General features: G+C 49.8%; 3 protein-coding genes across 7 annotated transcripts in view; 1 reads left to right on the top strand and 2 right to left on the bottom strand.

Annotated features, from left to right (window-relative positions):
• Nucleotides 1–86: 86 nt before the first annotated feature.
• Nucleotides 87–7726, bottom strand: GTF3C5 (general transcription factor IIIC subunit 5). Its single transcript, XM_087752680.1, has 11 exons — nt 7567–7726; nt 6890–7112; nt 6450–6648; nt 5173–5368; nt 4701–4805; nt 4084–4198; nt 3330–3410; nt 2673–2770; nt 1918–2000; nt 1476–1618; nt 87–771 (listed from the first exon to the last, which is right to left on the bottom strand). The coding sequence occupies exons 1-11, from the start codon at nt 7714–7716 to the stop codon at nt 614–616; spliced, it is 1551 nt and encodes a 516-aa protein (XP_087608806.1). The 5' UTR covers nt 7717–7726; the 3' UTR covers nt 87–613.
• Nucleotides 7727–8387: 661 nt separating this feature from the next.
• On the bottom strand, nt 8388–16627 carry CEL (carboxyl ester lipase). 3 transcript variants are annotated; one of them, XM_087752902.1, is made up of 13 exons: nt 16488–16627; nt 15723–15821; nt 14570–15312; nt 13903–14053; nt 13342–13464; nt 12796–12993; nt 12565–12695; nt 12013–12120; nt 11673–11790; nt 10601–10787; nt 9865–10068; nt 9165–9362; nt 8388–8653 (listed from the first exon to the last, which is right to left on the bottom strand). In XM_087752902.1, the coding sequence occupies exons 3-13, from the start codon at nt 14633–14635 to the stop codon at nt 8449–8451; spliced, it is 1689 nt and encodes a 562-aa protein (XP_087609028.1). In that variant the 5' UTR covers nt 14636–15312; nt 15723–15821; nt 16488–16627; the 3' UTR covers nt 8388–8448. The 3 variants fall into 3 exon arrangements, with proteins under 3 accessions (XP_087609028.1, XP_087609030.1, XP_009475254.2); XM_087752904.1 differs by having other exon boundaries at nt 15723–15986; nt 16488–16619; XM_009476979.2 differs by lacking the exon at nt 15723–15821.
• Nucleotides 16628–17479: 852 nt separating this feature from the next.
• Nucleotides 17480–20665, top strand: part of TSC1 (TSC complex subunit 1) — a 53023-nt gene continuing 49837 nt past the window's right edge. For all 3 annotated transcript variants that reach the window (XM_087752895.1, XM_087752892.1, XM_087752896.1), the window contains exon 1: nt 17480–19648. The gene's annotated coding sequence lies outside the window, so the exon portion shown is untranslated. The remainder of the gene's footprint in view (nt 19649–20665) is intronic.

The following is a 20665-nucleotide window of genomic DNA, read 5'->3' as shown; positions in this document are numbered from 1 at the left end:
ATCAAAATGGAATTGAGAAGTGCACCAGCTAGTGAGGACAACATACACTACATACCGCAGAGGGGAATTATTCACTGCCAGAAAGCGTGTTTTCCTGCTGGCTTTATTTCCACGATCACCAGCGAGGCTCGATGCTGAAGTCATGGCACAGTATTTTTATTCCCCTTAGACAAGCAGAAGGGTAGCACCTGCCTTAGGGACTCCAGTGGCACTGGAGTGCTCCCCCAGCACCTCCTCAGGCACCTTTTCTGTTTTCCACATGGCCACCAACTCGGCCAAGGTGCACTTCCCACACAAGGAGAGATCTGGGAATGCAACTTCTCCTCCTTTCTGGTGTATTACCAGCTGGTTTGGGTTCTGGGCTCGCTCTTGGGAGTTCGTTGAGCTTGCTTAAGGGCTTATTAGCCAGCAATTAGGAAAGTATAGGCACGGGCTCCCAAACATCCAGAATGACGCCCATCAGCAGGCACTGCAAGTCGGTGCAGAGAGATCGTCGGCATCTAAATGTAAGTTCTGCTTTCCCACATCCTGGGCATGGTGGCTGAACCCTCAGCGCTCGGGGAACAAGAGCAGAGATGATTCCGTCCAGCAGCAGCCAGACTGTTCACCGAGTTCACACATAGTCCAGAATTTCTGTCTCCATTTCATTTTCACTCCCATCAGAAGGCTTGAAGTCCTCTTCCTCCTCCTCTTCATCATCCTCATCCTCTCCAGACTCATATGCCAGCTGCTCTTTGCCATCTTCACTGCTTGTTGTACTTGAAAAAAGAGCTTAATTGGGAAGAAAGAAAGACAGACACTGTGATGCCTCGCTCGGTGAAACCCGGGGGCATTTGCAGTAGAGTTCGTAAAACAAGGGAGAGGAAGGCAGAAGCCAGAGGGGCACAGCTAATGTTGCACATCTTAACAGAATTTGATCAAGCCCAAAGCAATCTGTTTTCATACTCCAGGAACGCCAGCAGAACAGCAGCAGATCTGCAGTGCTGTGCCTCCTCTCCTAGCTGATTCTCACCTAATCCACTGAGATACTGCTTTGGCCCAGCATAATGCAAAAATAATTTCCTCACTTCTTGTTCAATTAATAACAGCAATAAAAAGTAACACGCCACCAACAGATACATCAGTAAGAGCAAGATCTTGATTATCACTGGGCAAAGACATTTAAAACCTGAAGGCCGTGATACTGGGAAGATGAAACAGAAAGCCTTTACTCCCAGCCATTCCAAATTCCAGCCCACGTTCACGCTGCAGGACAACAGCCTCAGCTCAACGCTGTAGTGATTCAGAACGCAAAGAATACCAGATGTAGCAGATGTAGCACCGAGGAGGAGGCAAATACAGGAACGCTGCTGCCCCAGTGCTGACTGCAACATCCTTATTCAGCCCACAACGTCTCAACACCATCAGGAAGGTAGTAATACGCTGTAGTAGGCAGTAAGGTAGTAAAACACTTTGATGTTCAGAAGCGTCCTTACCAGGTCTTGTGGATCTGATTATCTGCTTTATCATCAGAGACATGCTATCTCGCAGATCATCACTAGTCTTTGGAAGGCACCACCCATCCCGCTCTGTGCATTCTGATTCTGTGCCATCATTCCGACGGATGATTTTCTGTAGGCTAAAAAGCAGCAAAAGGGAAGGAAACGTTATTCTACATTCAGATGTACGCTTCAAATGAGACAGGCTATGTCTTGCTTCCATTTTACTTCATTGAGTTGGACTAGCATATTTGGTTATTCACATAATTGTCGCATGGGAAAGGAAGTTCACGTGCAAAAAGCCTGTTCTATTTTTATTCAGAAGCTAAATAGCTCTTAAGTTTCTGGTCAAGGAGAGAGAGAGGGGAATGGACTGGATATAAACACTAGGCTTTGAAATCTAGCTCCAACAGCAGACTCAGCTGCCAGTGCGCGGTACCTTTCCACATTCAAGTCACAGAGCTGGTAGAACATCTGCCGATAAGGGGGTAAGGCTCCTTCTCGGAAAATGTAGATGGATTCCTAAGAGGAGGAAAGAAAGAAAGGATTAACGTGCATTTAATGGTGTAACAGGATAACTCTAGCATAACTGAAAAGTATTTCCGATGCGCTGATTCAAGAACAAAGCACTTCCAACACAAGTCAGTTCCAAGGCATAGGTCTGCATATGGCAAAAGATAGAGCTGAATGAGGAATGCAGCAAGATTTCGCTGCAGCCATAGTCACAACAGCACAGTTGTGCTGAGAACGCACTTCATCTCTTCAAACTGCAACTCTGTCTGCAGCCTGTTACTGCCTAACAGCAGATCATAGGTTTCATTCTAGTAAAAAGGGAAAAATAAAAGACTCCTCTTTAAATATTTGTGTTGCCCTGCTGGCTTTTGCAGGATGACCTGATAAACACATGGTAATTTTTTGCACTTCACTGCCTATAAAGTTCCAATCTTATCAACTGAAACAAAATGCTCATCACATTTAAGACCAGGGCTGAGAGTACCAACCCCATCTTGCAGCATGTAAGAAATACATTCAGTGCCCAGCAGGTGAAGTTCTGTAGTGACACGTACAATTAGCAGCTTCCCAGGAAAACCTGAGGATATCAACTCACAACTGCCCTCAATGATTGGCAAAACAGGAAACACCCCTTTTTCACTAAGCTATTTAAAGATTCTGGTAAGAGAGAGTAATGCTTACCTTCAGTTTATACCTGCTGGAGGCAGGATTTTTTGCAGCGGATGCACCAGACGTACCAAGCCCCTGTTTCAGATCATGTACACTGACTGTGTGACTTACTGAAAGACAAAAAATAAGAGAGTCCTAATTAGGGACATCTTTCACTCTGTGGCATTATACTGTCACTTCTCTATATTGATTCAACTTTGCTGGTCAGCAAAAACCAGACCAACCTAGCAACTGAGCACGTGTTGCTCATTCTTCAGAGACACTATTGGACACTCACAGGAAAAGCGGTGAGTTTGGCGGCTTCTTCCGCAGTGCGTTTGTTCGTGATTTTAATCTTTTCTACTCTCCCTTGACAAAGACAAGAGAACAACTCTCCCCTTACAGAACAGAAGTGAATGCTGAATTCCCACAGTGTTGTTTGCAAAAGTCCCTTCTGTCTGCTAACAAACAGATACTGTGGCTCAGCCAGACGTGCATCCAGGACTCTCACAACACTTTCCAGCAGGAGACTCTTCTACTGGCTTTAACAGCAGCACCATATTACAACCAGAAATAAAGCTCCAATTTTGGCTCAGCTGGAACACGGAAAGACCCTTCAAGACCTGTGAGTAGGATGGGGTAAACAAAGAAACCGAAGAGCCAGGCAGCCCTTCTGCTGGCACAGCATACCTGGCTTCTTGACAGTGATGGGCAGACTGTAGTTATATGTGCTGCGTTTTGCTTTCACGGGCATATCATTAGGGGCGTAACCTAGAGGTGAAAAAAGAAAACCAAAAATGAACTGAGGGCAAGCACCCTGCAGAATATCCCTAGCTCAGAAACAGAGGTGCTGGACTGCTGTGTGAAGGCTGGCTGATCCTTGGGTATGGTGACTTTAGCAAGGTGGGGCGAGGAGAGCTATCAGATCAACAAAACCCTTTAACCTGCAAGGAGGGAGGTGCGATGTGATGGTAATGACTTAGATGACCTCAGAAAGTCCTTTCGCTCAACTTGCCCTCTGCAAAATCAGAGCACGGGAACCCTATGTCCCAGGGTCTGAGGCCTAGCATCCTGCACAAGACGTTGAGGTCCTTGAGGAAAAGCTACTACGTAAGGAACAGAATCTACTGCTCAGTGCCTCCCCTGAGCGAGAGGGAAGACGGTCTGCTACATCCACTTGGGCTTTGAACACATGGAGGAGGAAAGTCAGCCAGCTGTCCACTGGGTTTGGAATGTGCCAAATGAGGAAGGACATAGTGCATGCTATGAAATAAAGTATTAAAGGAGTTTATAGAGGAACTACTGTAAGCAATGACCTCAAAAGGTGTCATCTTCATCAGAGCAGAAATATGGCAAAAGAGTTTGAAAAACAAGTAAAAAGAAAAGTACTACCAGGATTAACCAGAAAGCAGAGAGAGCGTCTCTGTGGTTTGGGCCCTTTTACCATATTTCATTCCACAGCGAATTCGGAAGTCCAGTACTTGATAAATCTTTGCTTCAGGGTGTTTTCTGGGGTCATACCCAAACCTAACCCATAAGCTTCTCCAAGGACCTGTTAACTGCATAAACACACATGGGGGAAGATGGTTACAAAAAAAACAGTACAGTGTTGCAGAGTTTCTTAGAAAATTCTCATATTTACTCTTGTTGCCCCAAAAATATTTCTTTTACCAGCTTCTTCCTCACTTGCCACACTAGTATTTATACACTGAAACTTGGGCAATCGATGCATCAGAGCCCAAATGTTTGTGTGCTTTTACAAACCAACCTGCAAGGTCACCACAAAATATTTGTTTGGAAAAATTCTGCTGTCGTTGCCAGATGGACAGTCAATTTGAGTGTCTGACTGAACTGCAAAGCTGATTAGAACCAATGGAGTGAGCAGTTACTGAATCCTCCATGGTTTTAACTTCTGTTCAAAAACAAAGCTTTCCTTCCCTTTTTCTCTTTACATAACGTTAAGCTCAGGTACTCAGTGGTGGGACCTCAGTAACTGTAAAGAACCAGGAACGCCCAGCTGATGCCCCCTCGCTCTGCCTCCTAGCAGATGTGCAGCCTTACCATGTAATAGGCCAAGTATGGCAACAGAAGTTTCAGCTTGTCCGGGTGGACACTGATATTGGCTTTTACTGCATTCCGAGACCAGACAGGACGGACTTCAAAGAGCTAAAATAATACAGAAACAAGCATGGAAACAGTGGGAAGTGGGTTACTAAAGGCAGTTCAGCTTTCCAAGTGGACTTTTTTCTGTATCGGGGCCTTTGGCCCTTAGTATGAGCTATCAGAATGGTAATGCAAGAACTAGTGGCGCAAAAAGGAACTTAACGTGAGTTGGCTGCAAAGCCAGATTCAAATCTGGACTGGCATAATTGAACTGAAGGCAGCAGTGTCAGCAGCATCTACTGATACTTGCTGTATCAGTCAGTTACAATCACCAAGACTTTTTGGGGAAGTCAGAGAAAACGGATGCATGCAGGTTTTTCCTGCACAGCATGCTGCAGTACAGTGCTCAAGTCAGGAATATGGCACGTACCTTTCTCAGCTCTTCCTCCACCTTTTTATCCACAGGATTGGTGCACACTTTCTTCCAGGTCTGTACGGCAGCATCCAGGGGTTTAGCTGGGATTTCTTCATCATCAAAGTTCACAAAGATAGCGTTGTGCGGGCGACGGGCCCTGCTGAGGCCAATCAGGTTCTCACCAGACACCTGGGGATTGTTGTATCCCTCCCTAAGAAAAGCGGAAAGGACCGGGTTTGCTTTCTGCCTGTGGCACACACGGACTCGGGGCCTTCACGGGACCACGTGAAAATGGAAGTTTGCGCTCCAGATTTCAGAAGAGAAGGGACTCAGCCATGTGAGCAATGTGCTGGTTTACCTTCGGCCCCTCCTCCCTATGGATTTTGGAATCACACACTGGTACCATACGAGACTCTTGGGACACCACTGAGGAAAGAAAACGTGAATTTAAAAACAAACCCTGCAAAGCTACAGCCAGTTGCACAATGACAGAGGTCCCCTGTACTATCTGAGAGAAAACCCTCAGGCAGGTGGCTACTGACTTGCATGCAACGTGTTTGCAGCACAAAAGGCTTCACCCTCTGCGCTTGCTCTGCTGTAGTTACTGCAGCTCAGTAGGGTGCAGGGACAAGGCAAGATGGAAATGCAGTTGAAGTCTTTTCTTTTTTTTTTTTTTAACGTGCCGATGAAGGACTACAGTGAGAAAATGAAAGATGTTTCTTGTGGGAGATCTCACAGATTGTTCTTCTGGCAAAACCAAGCCGGGGCCAGGAGGGAACAGGTCCGGCGAGCGCGGTCACAGGAACATATGGCATCGACTCCTGCACGCTCCCCCCTCGGCTCCAGCCCCCGGGAAGCAGGCAGCCAGCCCGGCTCACTGCATCCCACGCTGTGCGGAGCGTGCTGGGGGAGGCAGTCGTCTTCACCAGCTCCCCTCACTCGGCAAGTCCTCCAGTGGACTTTTGCTGAGGTGTCTGCTGCCAGGCAGTTTCTCAAGCATGCCTGCCTCTGTTGTGCCAAATCAAGAGGGATTAAACAGAACAGGGCAGCAGTTTAAACAGGTGGAATACACGTACGATGTATTTAGTGCTGCTCTGATGCTTCAAGAGCACAGATCCTATAACAACACTGAAATCACAATGGATTGGAGGCATCTTCAAGTGATGGAAAAGGAAATCTTAACTTGAGGACTTGTCTGTTAGAAGTATATATCAAACCAGCAAAATGTTTCACTACCTGTCCATTTAAGAACCAACAGAGCTATTTACTACATTACAAGAAAAGGCACTAACCGGTGTTGTATATCTGGCCGATAAAAATAGTCAACGGGAGTGTCCAGACGTGAGAAAATTGGTGGCGGGATGTAGAGAGGTAATTCTCTATTGAAAAATTCTTCCTTCTCTGGTTTGAGCATTAGCACTTTGTCATACATAGAGGTTTGTTTGCCATCAGGACCGGAGTGCATCGCCAGGTACTGGAAATCAGACATTCCTGTGAGAAACAAAAGGTAAAACATCGTGAAGTTCACTGTGTATATCACAAGATTTCTCACAACACTCAACTTTCAGGAGCAGGAGTCTGATAAGTTTATGCAAAGGTGTATATAGCAAGGAGGCTGTAACAACAGACTTGATTGTCCTTCCAGTCCTAAATTCTTAGAGGAAAACACTTCCCTCTCCCATCAGACATACTCGTCCTTAAGCCATGTGGACACAAATCCAAGTATTATTACCTTGAAATTTGTAAACAGTGGTGACAGTGCCAAGAATTTCCATTTCAAACTGGACTTCTGGCTGGATTTGTTCTTCGGTGTCCAACTGCTTCTTCTTCTTGGTCCTTCTCTTCACCTTGAGCAGCATGGTGGAGGTGGGGAAGCGATTGGCACATACGGGATGGCAGTAAGGGTCCTTGGGGCGGAAATACAGCTCCAGCCTTTTGGCAGGGTCCGCGTAGATCTGGGTCAGCAACGGCAGGCACAGTCTCCGTCAGCATCGCACCCGCACAGCCCATCTCCCCTGGACTCCACTTGGCTCCACGCCCTCTCACCATGGGGTTTACCCCCACGTTTCCCCTCACACCACCTCAGGGACATGAACCCCTGTGCCACCAACACCGCAGCGCATCGGGGGGACGCGCAGCTGCTCCCACCCTGCCCGACACCTCCCGGCTCCTCGCTCCTGGACAGCAGCGGCCCAGGCGAGTGGCATCACCCCAAAACCACGCGTGGAGCCTGCGTGGGGACCTGCCGGACGCCAGCGGCCCGGACAGGGGGTTCCCACAGCGGGAGACCCGTGGCCCCGGTCTCCTCCTGCCTCCAGCCCCCTCCCAGGGCCGGGGCTGGGCCCCCCGCCCCACACCCCCTCTGCCCGGGTAACCCCCACCCTCCCCGGCCCCCGGGCCCCCCCTCACCCGCGACACGCCTTGCTCTCCTCCCAGCGTCCGCAGCATGGCCCCGACGTCCCGCACCAGCCCCGGGTACTCCACGCACACCAACCGCGGCGTGCGGGGCAGCTCCAGCACGGCCGAGCCCCGCTCCCCCCACTGCCTCCCCGCCGCCATCGCTCCCCCACCGCGGTCCCTCCCGCCAGACGGCCCCCCCCGCCCCGCGGGCCGCGGCACAAAGGTTCCGCCGCACGATGGTTCCTAGAGCGGCGGCGCGGAGCCTGGCCGGGCCCGGGGCCCGGGGCTCGGCGTGGGTGCGGAGGTGGAGGCCGGCGGGCACTCGTGCTCCCCTTCCAGCCCGGGCTCCGAGCTGGAGCTCCCCAGCTCGGCCTGGCCTCTGCCAAGCAGGGACTTGTGCCCATGAACCAGTGCGGAATGGCCTCCCCCCGGGTTTATTTTCCCCTTCAAGTTCCTGAGCTGATTTCTGTGCCCGTATGGCAACGGTTCACCAGCTGGCTTGCGTGCATATATTACAACTCTAATTACCTAAGAGCTGTTTGTTATTAGCGTGGGTGTTGACGGTAACATGGGGATATCCAGAGGACAGGTTGGGATTGGGCCTGTCCTGCCGGGGGTCACGCAGGCAACAAGGCAAAGCAAACCTCCAGCCAAGCGGCTGGCAGAGCTGGCCGAGCCGCCGCTCCGCTGTTAGCCGCTTTCCCGGGATGTTGCTGTCCCATGGGCCAGGGGAACACGCTTTGCCCAGTGACTGGGTGTCACTTGCTGCCCAACCTTAATGTTACGGAGAAAATCCCGTCACGGCAAAGACATGGAGAAGTCAGAATCGCTCAGTTAAAAGCAAGCATTTAATGAATTTGGCCTATCTTTAAAAGGTGTTTTTTCATAGCTTCACAGCAGTTCCTCGGTCAGGGAGATGTTGGCAACCTGCGGCAGACTCCGATATACCGAGTTCCAGAAGTTCACGTACCGGTGTTTCAGATTCTGCTTCACGGAGTCCCGGTTTATCTTGCTGTTGATGTCCAGGTAGTAACCGCCTTCAGCGGTGTAGGGTGGCCAGTTAACAGGAACCTCTGAATGCCCTTTGTTGGGATCACTGGGGAAAAAGGAGACTGAGAAGTTCAGTTTCACCAGGGCAGCTTGTGGATGCAGCAAGGTTTGTGGTGTTTGGCAGGGACCCCGCCTGCTCAAGTGAGGCTTTGAGTGAGTGCAAAGAGAGAGTGTGACACTGGGACAAGCAAAAGCAATTCTGCCTGCTAGGAGCGACTTGCCGACCTGCAGTCTCCTCCCTTGGTCCCTGCTAGCATCGTCCCGGGCTGCAAACAGGGACTTAACTCCTGTCTGAACGTCAGGATTCAGAAACAAACCTCATCATTAAGTTTAAGCAGAGTTCACAAGTTCTGAAAATGCTTCTGCTGTCCCCAGGTGTTCTCTGGATGAGGAGGACCCAGAGCAAACTCCACCACTGGGAGACACAGAGCCAGGCTCACAACAGAAGTACAAACAGAGGACACTGCTTTTGGGAATTGCTCCTGAGAAGTTAATAGGCAAAAGCAGCAGGTTGAAGTGCTGCAGCAAGCCCCAAATATGGAACCGGAATCACTCACCCTGTCCTGGCAAAATTGGTCCAGTAAGCAATCATGGCACCTGAGACAGTCCTGTGCTTGGGCAGGTAGCCCAGGGGGGTGGCAAAGGGTTTCCCAAACACGTACTGCAGGTCATCAGCATGGTCTGCCCCTACCCAGCTTGGGTACAAGGGCATTCGGGATGGCTGGGAGAACACGTAGTTGTATGTCTTGGCATTCCTGGAGAAATAAAATAGACTTGCTAAGCAGCTGCAAGTGGAGAGCAGAAAAAGGGGTGCAGATTCATAACCACGCTCCAAATACCGGCAGAGCCAGAGATTCAGCCTTGGAAGATGCTCACATGCATCTAAGAGGTGCTCTCAGGAGAAAACATCCTTCTATCTGGTAATTTTTATCTCCCATTTCTGATTCTCACCCTAACCCTTATATCATCCAACTGCCACGTCTCATGGCATCAAACATTGCCAGGATGAAGTCTGCTGGTTTTAAGAAGCAAAAACTTGTTTCAGTGGGAATTCAAAACAAGTTCCTAGCATGACTCCCTTGCAGCATTAGAGAAATAGTGTTTGTATGAGCCATGTGTAAGTGTGTACTCAGTACCAAAAAGCCTGCCTCCTTCATGTTCAGCCCTCTTAACGTGCTCCTCAGCCCCCTGTGCTGGAAACGCAGCATTTCGGCCCTCAGGCAGGCTTTGGGCTCCTGCCAGGGCTGAGCTGCTCACCGGGCATTCTGCACATGCAGATTCAGTGCCCACTGTGTGGGAACAAGGAAGATGTAGTCAGTAGCCAGTTCCACCACTGTCTGCTTCATGACCTCCTGGTCCGGGTTGTCGCCCCACGCTTGCGTGTAGAGATTGTATGTCGCATTGGCTCCAGGCTCACCTCTGTCCACGGTAAGTCCTTTGATCAAATTATAGACCTCGTCCCTGAAAAGACAAGTAGTATCAACTAACTACAGACTGGCAGTTTCAAGTGGGGCAGGGCTCATGGAAATGGATCCCAGCTCCCGTTGACGTTCACATCCAACCCTCTGGTTAGCAACAGTTTGGTGGAGTAAAAACCAGTGATTTCATTCCAGGTCTTAGATGGCGGGCATGTGCTTCCTGGCCAAATTGGCCACAAGCTCCTTTTGTCCGCAAAGGGGAGTCTTACAGGGCAGGCGCCCAGCATGTCTGGCATGTACCTGCTCTGGACAGAGAGCATCAGAGCTGCCAAGCCTATCACTGGTGCTGAGTTCAGGAACACCTTAAAGGTATATGAGGAGGCTTCCCCACTAGCTGGTCCTTTCTCTTGAAGGCTCTGGACTTGGCAACGTATGCCCTAGGCACCCTGGCTTGGAGCGACATCCTGTTTTGAAGGTAGTGTCCTGTCCACCCAGGTCTAAGTCCTTGGAGTTTGGGGGCTACGTTAAAGATAAGGTTCCTGCTGTTAAGGGTTTTAAGAGCATCCTTCACTTACGCAGTGATTTTCACAAATGGGCGGTTGATAGCAGGTAAATCAATGCCAGCAAAGATGTGTCCATCCATGTTATTGACCCCAGCAATGTAGTCAATGTCAGCAGTGTTGGCAAAGAGGTTCTCTGGCATGTCTGGGAGGAAGTCTCCATCGACGACAGGAGCGAGGACAATTGTGAGAACTAGGGGAGCTGCAGCAGGAGACAAAACCAGAGTCTGTTAGGAGCTGAGAAAAGACAGAAGTGTGGCCTGGCATATCCCGTGGCTCAAGGAGCTGTGGAAGGAATAGGCTGAGGTGAATGAGAGCTTGGGTGGTGACTTCAGCGTGACCACAGGATCACGTTCAGTAAGCCTCATGCCTGTAGGCGGGGGAGAGGAACAAAAGATCTGCCAGCCAAGTACCGGCAGGTAACATCAACAATTCCTCTCCTCCTTCCCCCAGCCCCTTCCCAAAAAGCCCAGCCAAAGGTAGGGAAGAGCAGAAGTTCTCCCCACCCCATCTGGCTGTGCTCACTCATTGCCAGGACAGCCGGCTCCAGCCAGTGCAGCTGCACAGCAGTGGCTTGGCCACTCTCTGTCCTGAGCAAGGCTAAATACTGGGGCTATTTACTAGGAGCATGAGGAGAGCAAGCGGAGGAGAGTCTTCTTGGAAAAGAAATTCTCACAGGCAGCAAGAGCAGAAGCATTCCCTAACTGCTGTGAGAGCCCTACACTCCACCCAGCGACTCAAATGAAAATAGCAGGGTTCTGGTCAATTATTTTTTTGTTTGTAAGCTGTGTTCTGGAATTGCTCTTGCTGCTTTCATAGAACAGAAAGCCCAAGCAGCTGTTTCGGAGCCAAGGCATACCCCTTGAATAATTCCTCTGCCACCCCTGCCACTGCACGATGAACAGCATTCATTCAGCGCAATGTGCACCTGCCGGCAGAAGGGCAACTGCGAGATCTGTCATTGTTGTCCCCTTTCTGAAGGACACAAGCACTGCTTCAACACTCCCGGCAATCACCCCAGCGTCCCGTCAAAGGCACGGTGGGCCCTGTGTGGGTGGGGGACCGCAGCACGGGCCGGGGGACTTACCGGGCAGGTGGGTCAGCTGCATGTGGTAGGCCAGCGTCACAGCTTTGGGGTCGGAGACGCGCAGGCAGTTGGCCAAGGCAGTGGTGTTGTCTGTGGGGCAGCCCACTTTTTCCGCAAGCTGCAGGAGGAGAGAGAGAGAAACCTCCCAGCATTACCCTCCGAAGCCAGGCTTCATTACCAGCTTCAGGGGGGCAGAGGTTAGTTTTAATGTCAAAGCAGCATGTTTCCAGAGCTCTGCATTTGGCAGCATGGCTCCCACCGAATCCCTTGCTAGCTATGCTCTTCTCTAGGGAATCCCTTTCTTTGTTTTCCATTCCCTCAAGCAAGACGTGCACGTTACCTTTTTAGCCCAGGTGAGTGGGTTCCTCTGGATGGCCCAGCTGCAGAGACCGACACCGCTCTGGCTGATGGCTCTCTTGAACAGGCCCTTGTTCTTTGGGGACAATGTCTGTGGTGCAAAATAGAAACAAAGGGGTTTCAGGTACAAAATCCTGAAGAGACCATCGCCTGCCAGACCCAACCCGATCCCCTCACAGCTTGTGCACCAGGCCCGGGGAAGCTGCCAGCTCTCGTGCTGTTTAACAGTCTCAGCAGTTAAAGTTAAAAGGTGATATGGTGAGAAGAGGAGCAGAGTAGGGGGATATGGCACGTAAATGCTATTTCACCGGAGGTCGCAAAAGCAAGGACACATAACTGCAGCAGTGGGGCTGATAAAACTGAAGAAGAAAGAGTGACTACAAAGTGAAGAGGGTGAGCATTGCTGTCCCCGGGCAGGAGAGGACGTTAATCAGGCAGTGTGTGTGGAGGAAAGCAGCAGAGTGCCAAGGGGACCACCTCTCCCCTTTACAGAGAAGAGAAGTGGCTCTGGTGGGGTCTGACAAGGACAACACACCTGCAGGGAGACACTGGTGGCACCAGCTGATTCCCCAAAGATGGTGATGTTTTCTGGGTCACCCCCAAAGGCCTTGATATTCCTCTTCACCCAGGCAATAGCCATGTGCTGGTCCTTCAGCCCGTAGTTCCCTGAGCAACAGAGAGCACCCACCATTGAGCAAGGGCACAGCAAAGCTGATAAGGTGGGGACCCGTGACAGAGTCCCCTGAAGAGGGAGCAGCTATGGTACCTGGCAAGTTTGCATCGCCGGTGCTCAGGAATCCCAGGGGCCCCAAGCGGTAGTTGATGGTCACCACAATCACGTTGCCCCGCACGGCGATCTCCTCGCCATCATAGAGGTAGTTATTAAGGAAGTTGGCTCCCTGGCTCCCTCCTACAATGAAGGCGCCGCCGTAGATCCAGATCATCACTGGCATGTTGGTAGAGACTGGGAGATGAGGAAGAAAAGCAGTGTGAGCCACAACATAGCTAGAAGGTGCTGCCCATCCATCCCCATACCCACACGCTGAGCTGTGCTCCACCTGGACATGAACAGACATGATGCTTTGCAAGAGCCTATGGCCAAGAAAGTCCATGCTCTGTAGAAGGGGCTGAAACTCCCAACAGGCTGTAGCTGAGGGACATTGGCTGACATGACTCCCACCTTTCCTTCTGAAAATCAGTGCTCCTGCAGTTGCCCACTTATGGGAACAGAGCTGCTGAGAGATGCTCCAGAGTAATTTGTCCACAAAAGGCAACTGAGAATCTCCTCCCCAGGTCTCTGCCAAGCACATACCCTGTCTCCTCCCTTGAGGAATCCAGATGTTCAGATAGAGACAGTCCTCGCTTCCGCGGACATCAGTTTGTGTAAGCGTCATCTGCATGCAGCGATTTTTGAATTTTTTTGCCTGCAGTGTTCCTGAGAGGAGAGAGGGAAGACAGCAGGTCCTAGTTAGAGGCATCAACTCCATCCTTTGGTTGCAAGCTGTCTGTCCATCCATCCTCTCCTTTGTGAGTCCAGTGCAGAGGCAGCAAAGCTTCCCCAGCTACTGCAGCTGGTCTGAGGGAGTGACAAAGTGGGACCCTTTCCCATGTGAACTAGCTCTGGACAGCTGAGGCATGGCGAGGGGAGATGCAGATGCCATGCTTAGGTTTTGTTACTTCATGTGGTTACCTGAATTGCTTAGGAACATTTAGACACATTCTCTCATACCCACCATGAGACTAAGAGCTTTTTCTTGACACTGCTTAGTAGGTAAAAGCAGGCAACAACATCTTTGGCTTGTCAATAACAGACTAAAGAGAGAGAAGCAAAAATAAAACCCCAAACCAAAGGCATTCAAAAGCTGGATCTTACCATCCCAGCCAGGATGAGGTTGGGGGTCTTCCAGAGTCTTTGGAGGGGCAGCAAAGGGGATGCCTCTGAAGATGTCGATGTAGTCCCCAAAGAGTCCCAGTTTTTTACTCTCGCCTTCCACAAAACCGCCCTCGGTGTGCACCACACCCAGCTACATGTGGTACCATTGAGAAGAGAAAATCCATTGCACAGTCCTTCATGCTTCTGGCTTCCCCTGTTGCCAGCACCCACACCTTGCCCTGCCCAGTCCCCCAGATGGACCCACTCACAGCCCACCTTCCCCAGCCACCCCTTTGGACACTTGTGGAAAGCCCACAGGTAGCTGCTGCTGGAGATGTGCCCGTGCACATGCCCTCCAGGCTGCCCTTTGGAGCAGACAGGCAGCAGCAATTCCCCTGCACTCCCAAAGATAAATGGCAGAAGGTGAGGACCTTCAGCCTTAAGATGTAAACCAGGCCAGACCTGACAAAGAACTGTGCAGGAACTGTTGGAAAAATGTTGGTGAGAGCCTTTGCCGTGTTTAGGGCAGGAAAACACCCTGCCTTGGCTGTCACGGTCTGCAGGCCCTCTTTCATGGGCTCCAGACCAGATGTAGCAGGAGTTTGCTCAATCAGACAGGAACAGGCAAAATGTCTTGCAAAGCCGTAAGAAATGCCTTGGTACTTACGGTTGCAGCCCATGTTACCCCGAGGTAGGAGCACAAGGCAAAGCACAGGATCTCCCAGCGAGCCATGGTGAGCGCACACCTGAGACAGTCCTCAAATGGAGGTGTACATATATATAGCTAGGAGTGCAGCTGTGTGTCAATGCCATGACCCGTCTTGGCTCTAAGGTAAACCAGGGGGGCCTCTACGCACTTGTCCTTCAGTAGACTGAGGCCAAACCATGGCTGAGGTAGACTGGCGGCACTGTGTGAGAGCCCTGCAGATGTTGCTTTTGTGGGCTGGAGGCCAAACCTAAGGAAATATCTCAGCCTAACAAAACTCCAGAGAACATAAAAAATGCTGAAGCCTTGAGAAGCTTCACACAAGTGCAGGAGGCTGAAATCATATTGAGTTCTGCTTTCCCACATCCTGGGCATGGTGGCTGAACCCTCAGCACTCAAGGAACAAGAGCAGAGACGATTCTGTCCAGCAGCAGCCAGACTGTTCACCGAGTTCACACATAGTCCAGAATGTCTTCATTTTCACTCCCATCAGAAAGCTTGAAGTCCTCTTCCTCCTCCTCCTCCTCCTCATCCTCATCCTCTCCAGACTCATAAGCGAGCTCCTCTTTGCCATCTTCACTGCTTGTTTAACCAAAGAAAGCCCTTCTGCTGGCACAGCATACCTGGCTTCTTGACAGTGATGGGCAGACTGTAGTTATATGTGCTGCGTTTTGCTTTCACGGGCATATCATTAGGGGCGTAACCTAGAGGTGAAAAAAGAAAACCAAAAATGAACTGAGGGCAAGCACCCTGCAGAATATCCCTAGCTCAGAAACAGAGGTGCTGGACTGGTGTGTGAAGGCTGGCTGATCCTTGGGTATGGTGACTTTAGCAAGGTGGGGCGAGGAGAGCTATCAGATCAACAAAACCCTTTAACCTGCAAGGAGGGAGGTGCGATGTGATGGTAATGACTTAGATGACCTCAGAAAGTCCTTTCGCTCAACTTGCCCTCTGCAAAATCAGAGCATGGGAACCCTATGTCCCAGGGTCTGAGGCCTAGCATCCTGCACAAGATGTAGACAAGATGTAGAGAACCAGGAACACCCAGCTGATGCTCCCTGGCTCTGCCTCTTAACAGCCTTAGACAGGCACAAGGGCAGATGTGCAGCCTTACCATGTAATAGGCCAAACACAGCAACAGAAGTTTCAGCTTGTCCGGGTGGACATTGGCTTTTACTGCATGCCGAGACCAGACAGGACGGACTTCAAAGAGCTAAAGTAAAGCAGAAACAAGCATGGAACTGAACACAGTGGTCTCAGTGGTGTCTACTGAGACTTGTTATATCAGTCGGACTTCGGATTTGCCCATTGTTATCCTCCAAAAAACAGACAGTGTCTGTCCAGCAGCCAGTCTACTCTCCAAAGGGGCTGGAGAGCTCTGCAGAAGACAAATTGCAAATTCATTTTCAGAACACGGGCAACTCTAAGGAAGACAATTTCAGAGCCCTGGTGGCATTTCAGGTATGTGCCGCTCACTCACTTTCCTGACGTGACATTGTCATACCTTGGTAAATTTTTGTCCCATCCATCATTTCAAGGGGAGCTGCAGCTGTTTGGGACACCAAATATTCCTTAATCCCTAGCAGAATATGCCAGTACAGCCCTTCTCGTTTGATAGATTAGAGAACAGAAAAAACAAATATGTATTTTGCTAAGGGCACAAAGGACAGCTGATATCAAACTGGAGTGGAAACCAAAGGCCTGGGTTTGGGTTCCTGGCCTAATTACGCAGGCCCATATCACTCTTAACAAGGTTAAACAGGAAACACAATCACAAAACCTTCAGAGAAGCCAGCAATAGTTACAACCACAACAATTTTCGGCGAGGTCTGCGTGCCACACTATAGTGCTCAGCCCAGCTCAGGAATAAGGCACGTACCTTTCTCAGCTCTTCCTCCACCTTTTTATCCACAGGATTGGTGCACACTTTCTTCCAGGTCTGTACGGCAGCATCCAGGGGTTTAGCTGGGATTTCTTCATCACCAAAGTTCACAAAGATAGCGTTGTGCGGGCGACGGGCCCTGCTGAGGCCAATCAGGTTCTCACCAGACACCTGGGGATTGTTGTATCCCTCCCTAAGAAAGGCGGAAAGGACCGGGTTTGCTTTCTGCCTGTGGCACACACGGACTCGGGGCCTTCACGGGACCACGTGAAAATGGAAGTTTGCGCTCCAGATTTCAGAAGAGAAGGGACTCAGCCATGTGAGCAATGTGCTGGTTTACCTTCGGCCCCTCCTCCCTATGGATTTTGGAATCACACACTGGTACCATACGAGACTCTTGGGACACCACTGAGGAAAGAAAACGTGAATTTAAAAACAAACCCTGCAAAGCTACAGCCAGTTGCACAATGACAGAGGTCCCCTGTACTATCTGAGAGAAAACCTTCAGGCAGGTGGCTACTGACTTGTATGCAATGTGTTTGCAGCACAAAAGGCTTCACCCTCTGCGCTTGCTCTGCTGTAGTTACTGCAGCTCAGTAGGGTGCAGGGACAAGGCAAGATGGAAATGCAGTTGAAGTCTTTTCTTTTTTTTTTTTTTTAACGTGCCGATGAAGGACTACAGTGAGAAAATGAAAGATGTTTCTTGTGGGAGATCTCACAGATTGTTCTTCTGGCAAAACCAAGCCGGGGCCAGGAGGGAACAGGTCCGGCGAGCGCGGTCACAGGAACATATGGCATCGACTCCTGCACGCTCCCCCCTCGGCTCCAGCCCCCGGGAAGCAGGCAGCCAGCCCGGCTCACTGCATCCCACGCTGTGCGGAGCGTGCTGGGGGAGGCAGTCGTCTTCACCAGCTCCCCTCACTCGGCAAGTCCTCCAGTGGACTTTTGCTGAGGTGTCTGCTGCCAGGCAGTTTCTCAAGCATGCCTGCCTCTGTTGTGCCAAATCAAGAGGGATTAAACAGAACAGGGCAGCAGTTTAAACACGTGAAGGTCTCCATCCCATCTCCACCCCACGCAACCAACTTCCCGCCATCCCTGAGCTCCCCCTTTCCTGAGGATACCCTGCGCACGGCCAGGGCCTGCGGGACAGCTCCAGCACAGCTGAGCCCCGCTCGCCCCACTGCTGTGGAGTCCTTCAGGCAGGGTTTTTGGTGTGTCTGGGGGGGGGGTGTTTGTGTCTCAGTGTTACAGCCGCTGCTGTTCCTCCTGCTCGTCCCAGCAGGGAGGGCAATGGGTGCGTTCATTCCGTGAGACCTCTGGGATGGGGCTGAAGCAGAACCGCCAGCCCCAAATACCCAGGAGCCATGAGCCAACCTCCCTCCCCAAAGCGATGAGCCTGGCTTAGAAATCGTGATTAAAAACCAGGAATTATATATTCGCTATTTTCAGCCTGTAGGGTGCAGCAGTACCGCATTTTCAGCTTAAAAACTGTAATTCCCTTGGCTCTGCCACTCGAGCTCTAAGAGCACACCTGATTATTGTTAGACTTGAGAGGAAACCCCCAAACCTGTGAGAGCAGGTGCCAGCACTGCATAGGGAAATGCTTTAAAAGGAGACCGCCCTGGCATCATTCACACATGGTTTAGATGGCCCTGGCTGAGCTTGTGAGGGGGTCCTCTGGTTTGTGCTGTGGTTGCTTCCTTTGTGTTTGCTAGCAAAGAGCAGTCGGTGCAGTAAGTACGTACACCGAACCCCTGCTCCCTCGGAGAGGGGGCAAGGAGGTTTTGTGAGCTGTAAGTTGTTGGTGAGGTGAATACATAAATGTTCACAGAGAATATACAAACCCACAGCAAGGTAAGTCAGTCCTGCTTAGCTGTAATTTAGTGTCAAAACATTGATCTCTGTGCTGGTTAGTGAGGTAAATCAGGAAGAATGTAAAAGCAATACGAGACTAAAGTCAGCTTCAATTTATCCATACACGATGTGTGTACACACAGTTTCTGAGCTCTTCCTTTTGTGCTTATTTTTTGTGTTGCATTTAATCTAGTGGAAGGCTGTATCTCTGTCTCACAGATATCAGAGGACCCACTGGGCTGAGAGATTCCGCAAACATGACATGAGTTCTCCATAAATTGCAAACACTCTTTGTTAGGATTTCATGGCGTTTTCGGAAGACTGGGCTCTGACTGAAGTGTCTGGGCTGAATGCCATTAGGGGAAATACTTTGTCCTAGCTGAAGTCTGGCTGAAGCTTCTTCTTTACTTTCTATTCTATAGACCATGTACCATGAGCTGTTAAGCTGATATTGTGTTCCACCTCAGGCATAGCAGGAAACAAAAAGTTTATGGAGAAGGGCTATAATATATAAATATGATACAGTGGCCAAAACCATCAGAAGTTAAAATGTTATTTCTAACTGCTCTCTGTCATGCCTTAGATGCCAAAGGACACAGAACCTCTTTCAGGAACAGCGATGTTCAAAATGCCTGATAATGGGCTTCCAAACTATTGAAAATCTCGGTTATGGAGAGCAGAAACTCCTTCTGGAAGTAGTTTGCTTGGTGCAACTGTGTTCCAGTGTAAACCAGAATGGACTATTCAGCTCAGCTACACCCGTAAAAATCCCTATCCGCCCTGTGCAATGCCCAGGTAGCGGAGGGCAGAATAGGCTTCGTTTCCTTCCAGGTTGTGTTCTCTTTTATTGTTAGCAATGTTTCATGGTGTAAAGACTCCAAATTACAGCCTTATTTTTCACATTATTATTGCCCTTCCTCCTAAAACAAGTCTTTGTCAGGCCCTTCAGCCCTCGGATGGGGTGACTTCATCAGCTTTTATCTCCCTCCTTTGAGCCGCAGTTTCTCCCCGCTCATCTCTGTAATTTGACATTGTGATTTGTTCACTTGCTTGCTTGTTTTTCTCCTGGAAGAAGATTTGCTGAATCACTGGGGAGGAGGCAAGAGCTCTGGAGGCAGCTGGTGGCCAGTGATAAAACCACGGCTACATCCAGTCTTCAGGGTTTGTAGATGATAGCCCTTCAGTTGAAGGCCTGAGTCACGTTCCCTTCTGAGCTAAGATTGCTGGGGACTTTGGGATTGAGGAAGCGGGGCCGAGGAGGTGGTGCCCCAAAAATATAAATTATTGATCCTGACAACCACAAGGTTTGTGTTGTTTCTCCTGCAAAATTTATAATGATGCTGTGAGAGAACTCTTAGACTAGGGGCTGAATCCTGCCAACTGTTGTATATTGTGCCCACTTCAGTGGGAACACATAGTTAAGAAAATAGGGATTTGGCTTGAAACAGGTCATGGTATGCAGAGGCTGCTTCCAGACGTGCAGTAGCAAGGTGTAGTGTGAGCAAAGATGTGATGTGCCATGGCTCCAAGGCATTCATGTGCCTGTTTATTTGGAGAGGATACACCAAATTCCACTGGCACAACTCACGCAGCTGTTTTCACCACAACGGGTCTGAATTTTGCCGACTGCCTAATGATCAAATTAAGAGCTGGGAGCTAAAATGCTTTGGTTCATTTCTTAGGTCTTTCACTCACTCTCTGTATGACCTTGAGTTACTTTCTCTCTTGCTGGCTCTTGGTTTCCTTGCAGGAAAGCAGAGATAAGGTGTTTCCATCTTTGTGGAGCATTTTGAAATCTTTAGGCAGAATGTGCTATTTAAATGCAAAGTATCATTGTTATTTCCGAGTCCTCCAACATCACTGTTGTGACAGTATGCAGCAGGCACACAGACGTGGCTCTCTGACTTTCTAGCTAATCGTTTCCTTAAATTCCAGTTAAGATGGCAAACCTAAGCTGTCCCACGTGTGTTCACTCTGCAACCAAAGACCTTCTCCTGCTCTGTCAGCTCTGCCCTTAATGTATGGCACTAGAAAATGAGTTTTGTGCCTAGTTTTATAAGTATCTTCCAGAACTCAGAACTAAAATCTCACCAATAGTACATGATACTTTTCATGAGAACAGAGTTTTAACTTGGGATGTTCTGCTTAAAGTTATACTTTAAGGAGGTAAGACAGAAAGTTGGTTAAGAAACAAGACTGGAAGTCCAGGTGACTCGAGTTCCATTTCTAGTTGCCCTACTCAAATTTGGGCAAATATTTTAAAGTGAAAAATGCATATCAGGTTGGCAGATCACAATGCAGAGACTTTGCTTTGATGCTTT

This window comes from Nipponia nippon, unplaced genomic scaffold (assembly GCF_047370975.1).
Source record: "Nipponia nippon isolate SJK-2023a ecotype South Korea unplaced genomic scaffold, ASM4737097v1 scaffold_16, whole genome shotgun sequence".
In the NCBI taxonomy this organism is placed as follows: Eukaryota; Metazoa; Chordata; class Aves; order Pelecaniformes; family Threskiornithidae; genus Nipponia; species Nipponia nippon.
The sequence above is the reverse complement of the archived record's forward strand: the minus strand, read 5'-3'. Positions and strand labels throughout refer to the sequence as shown.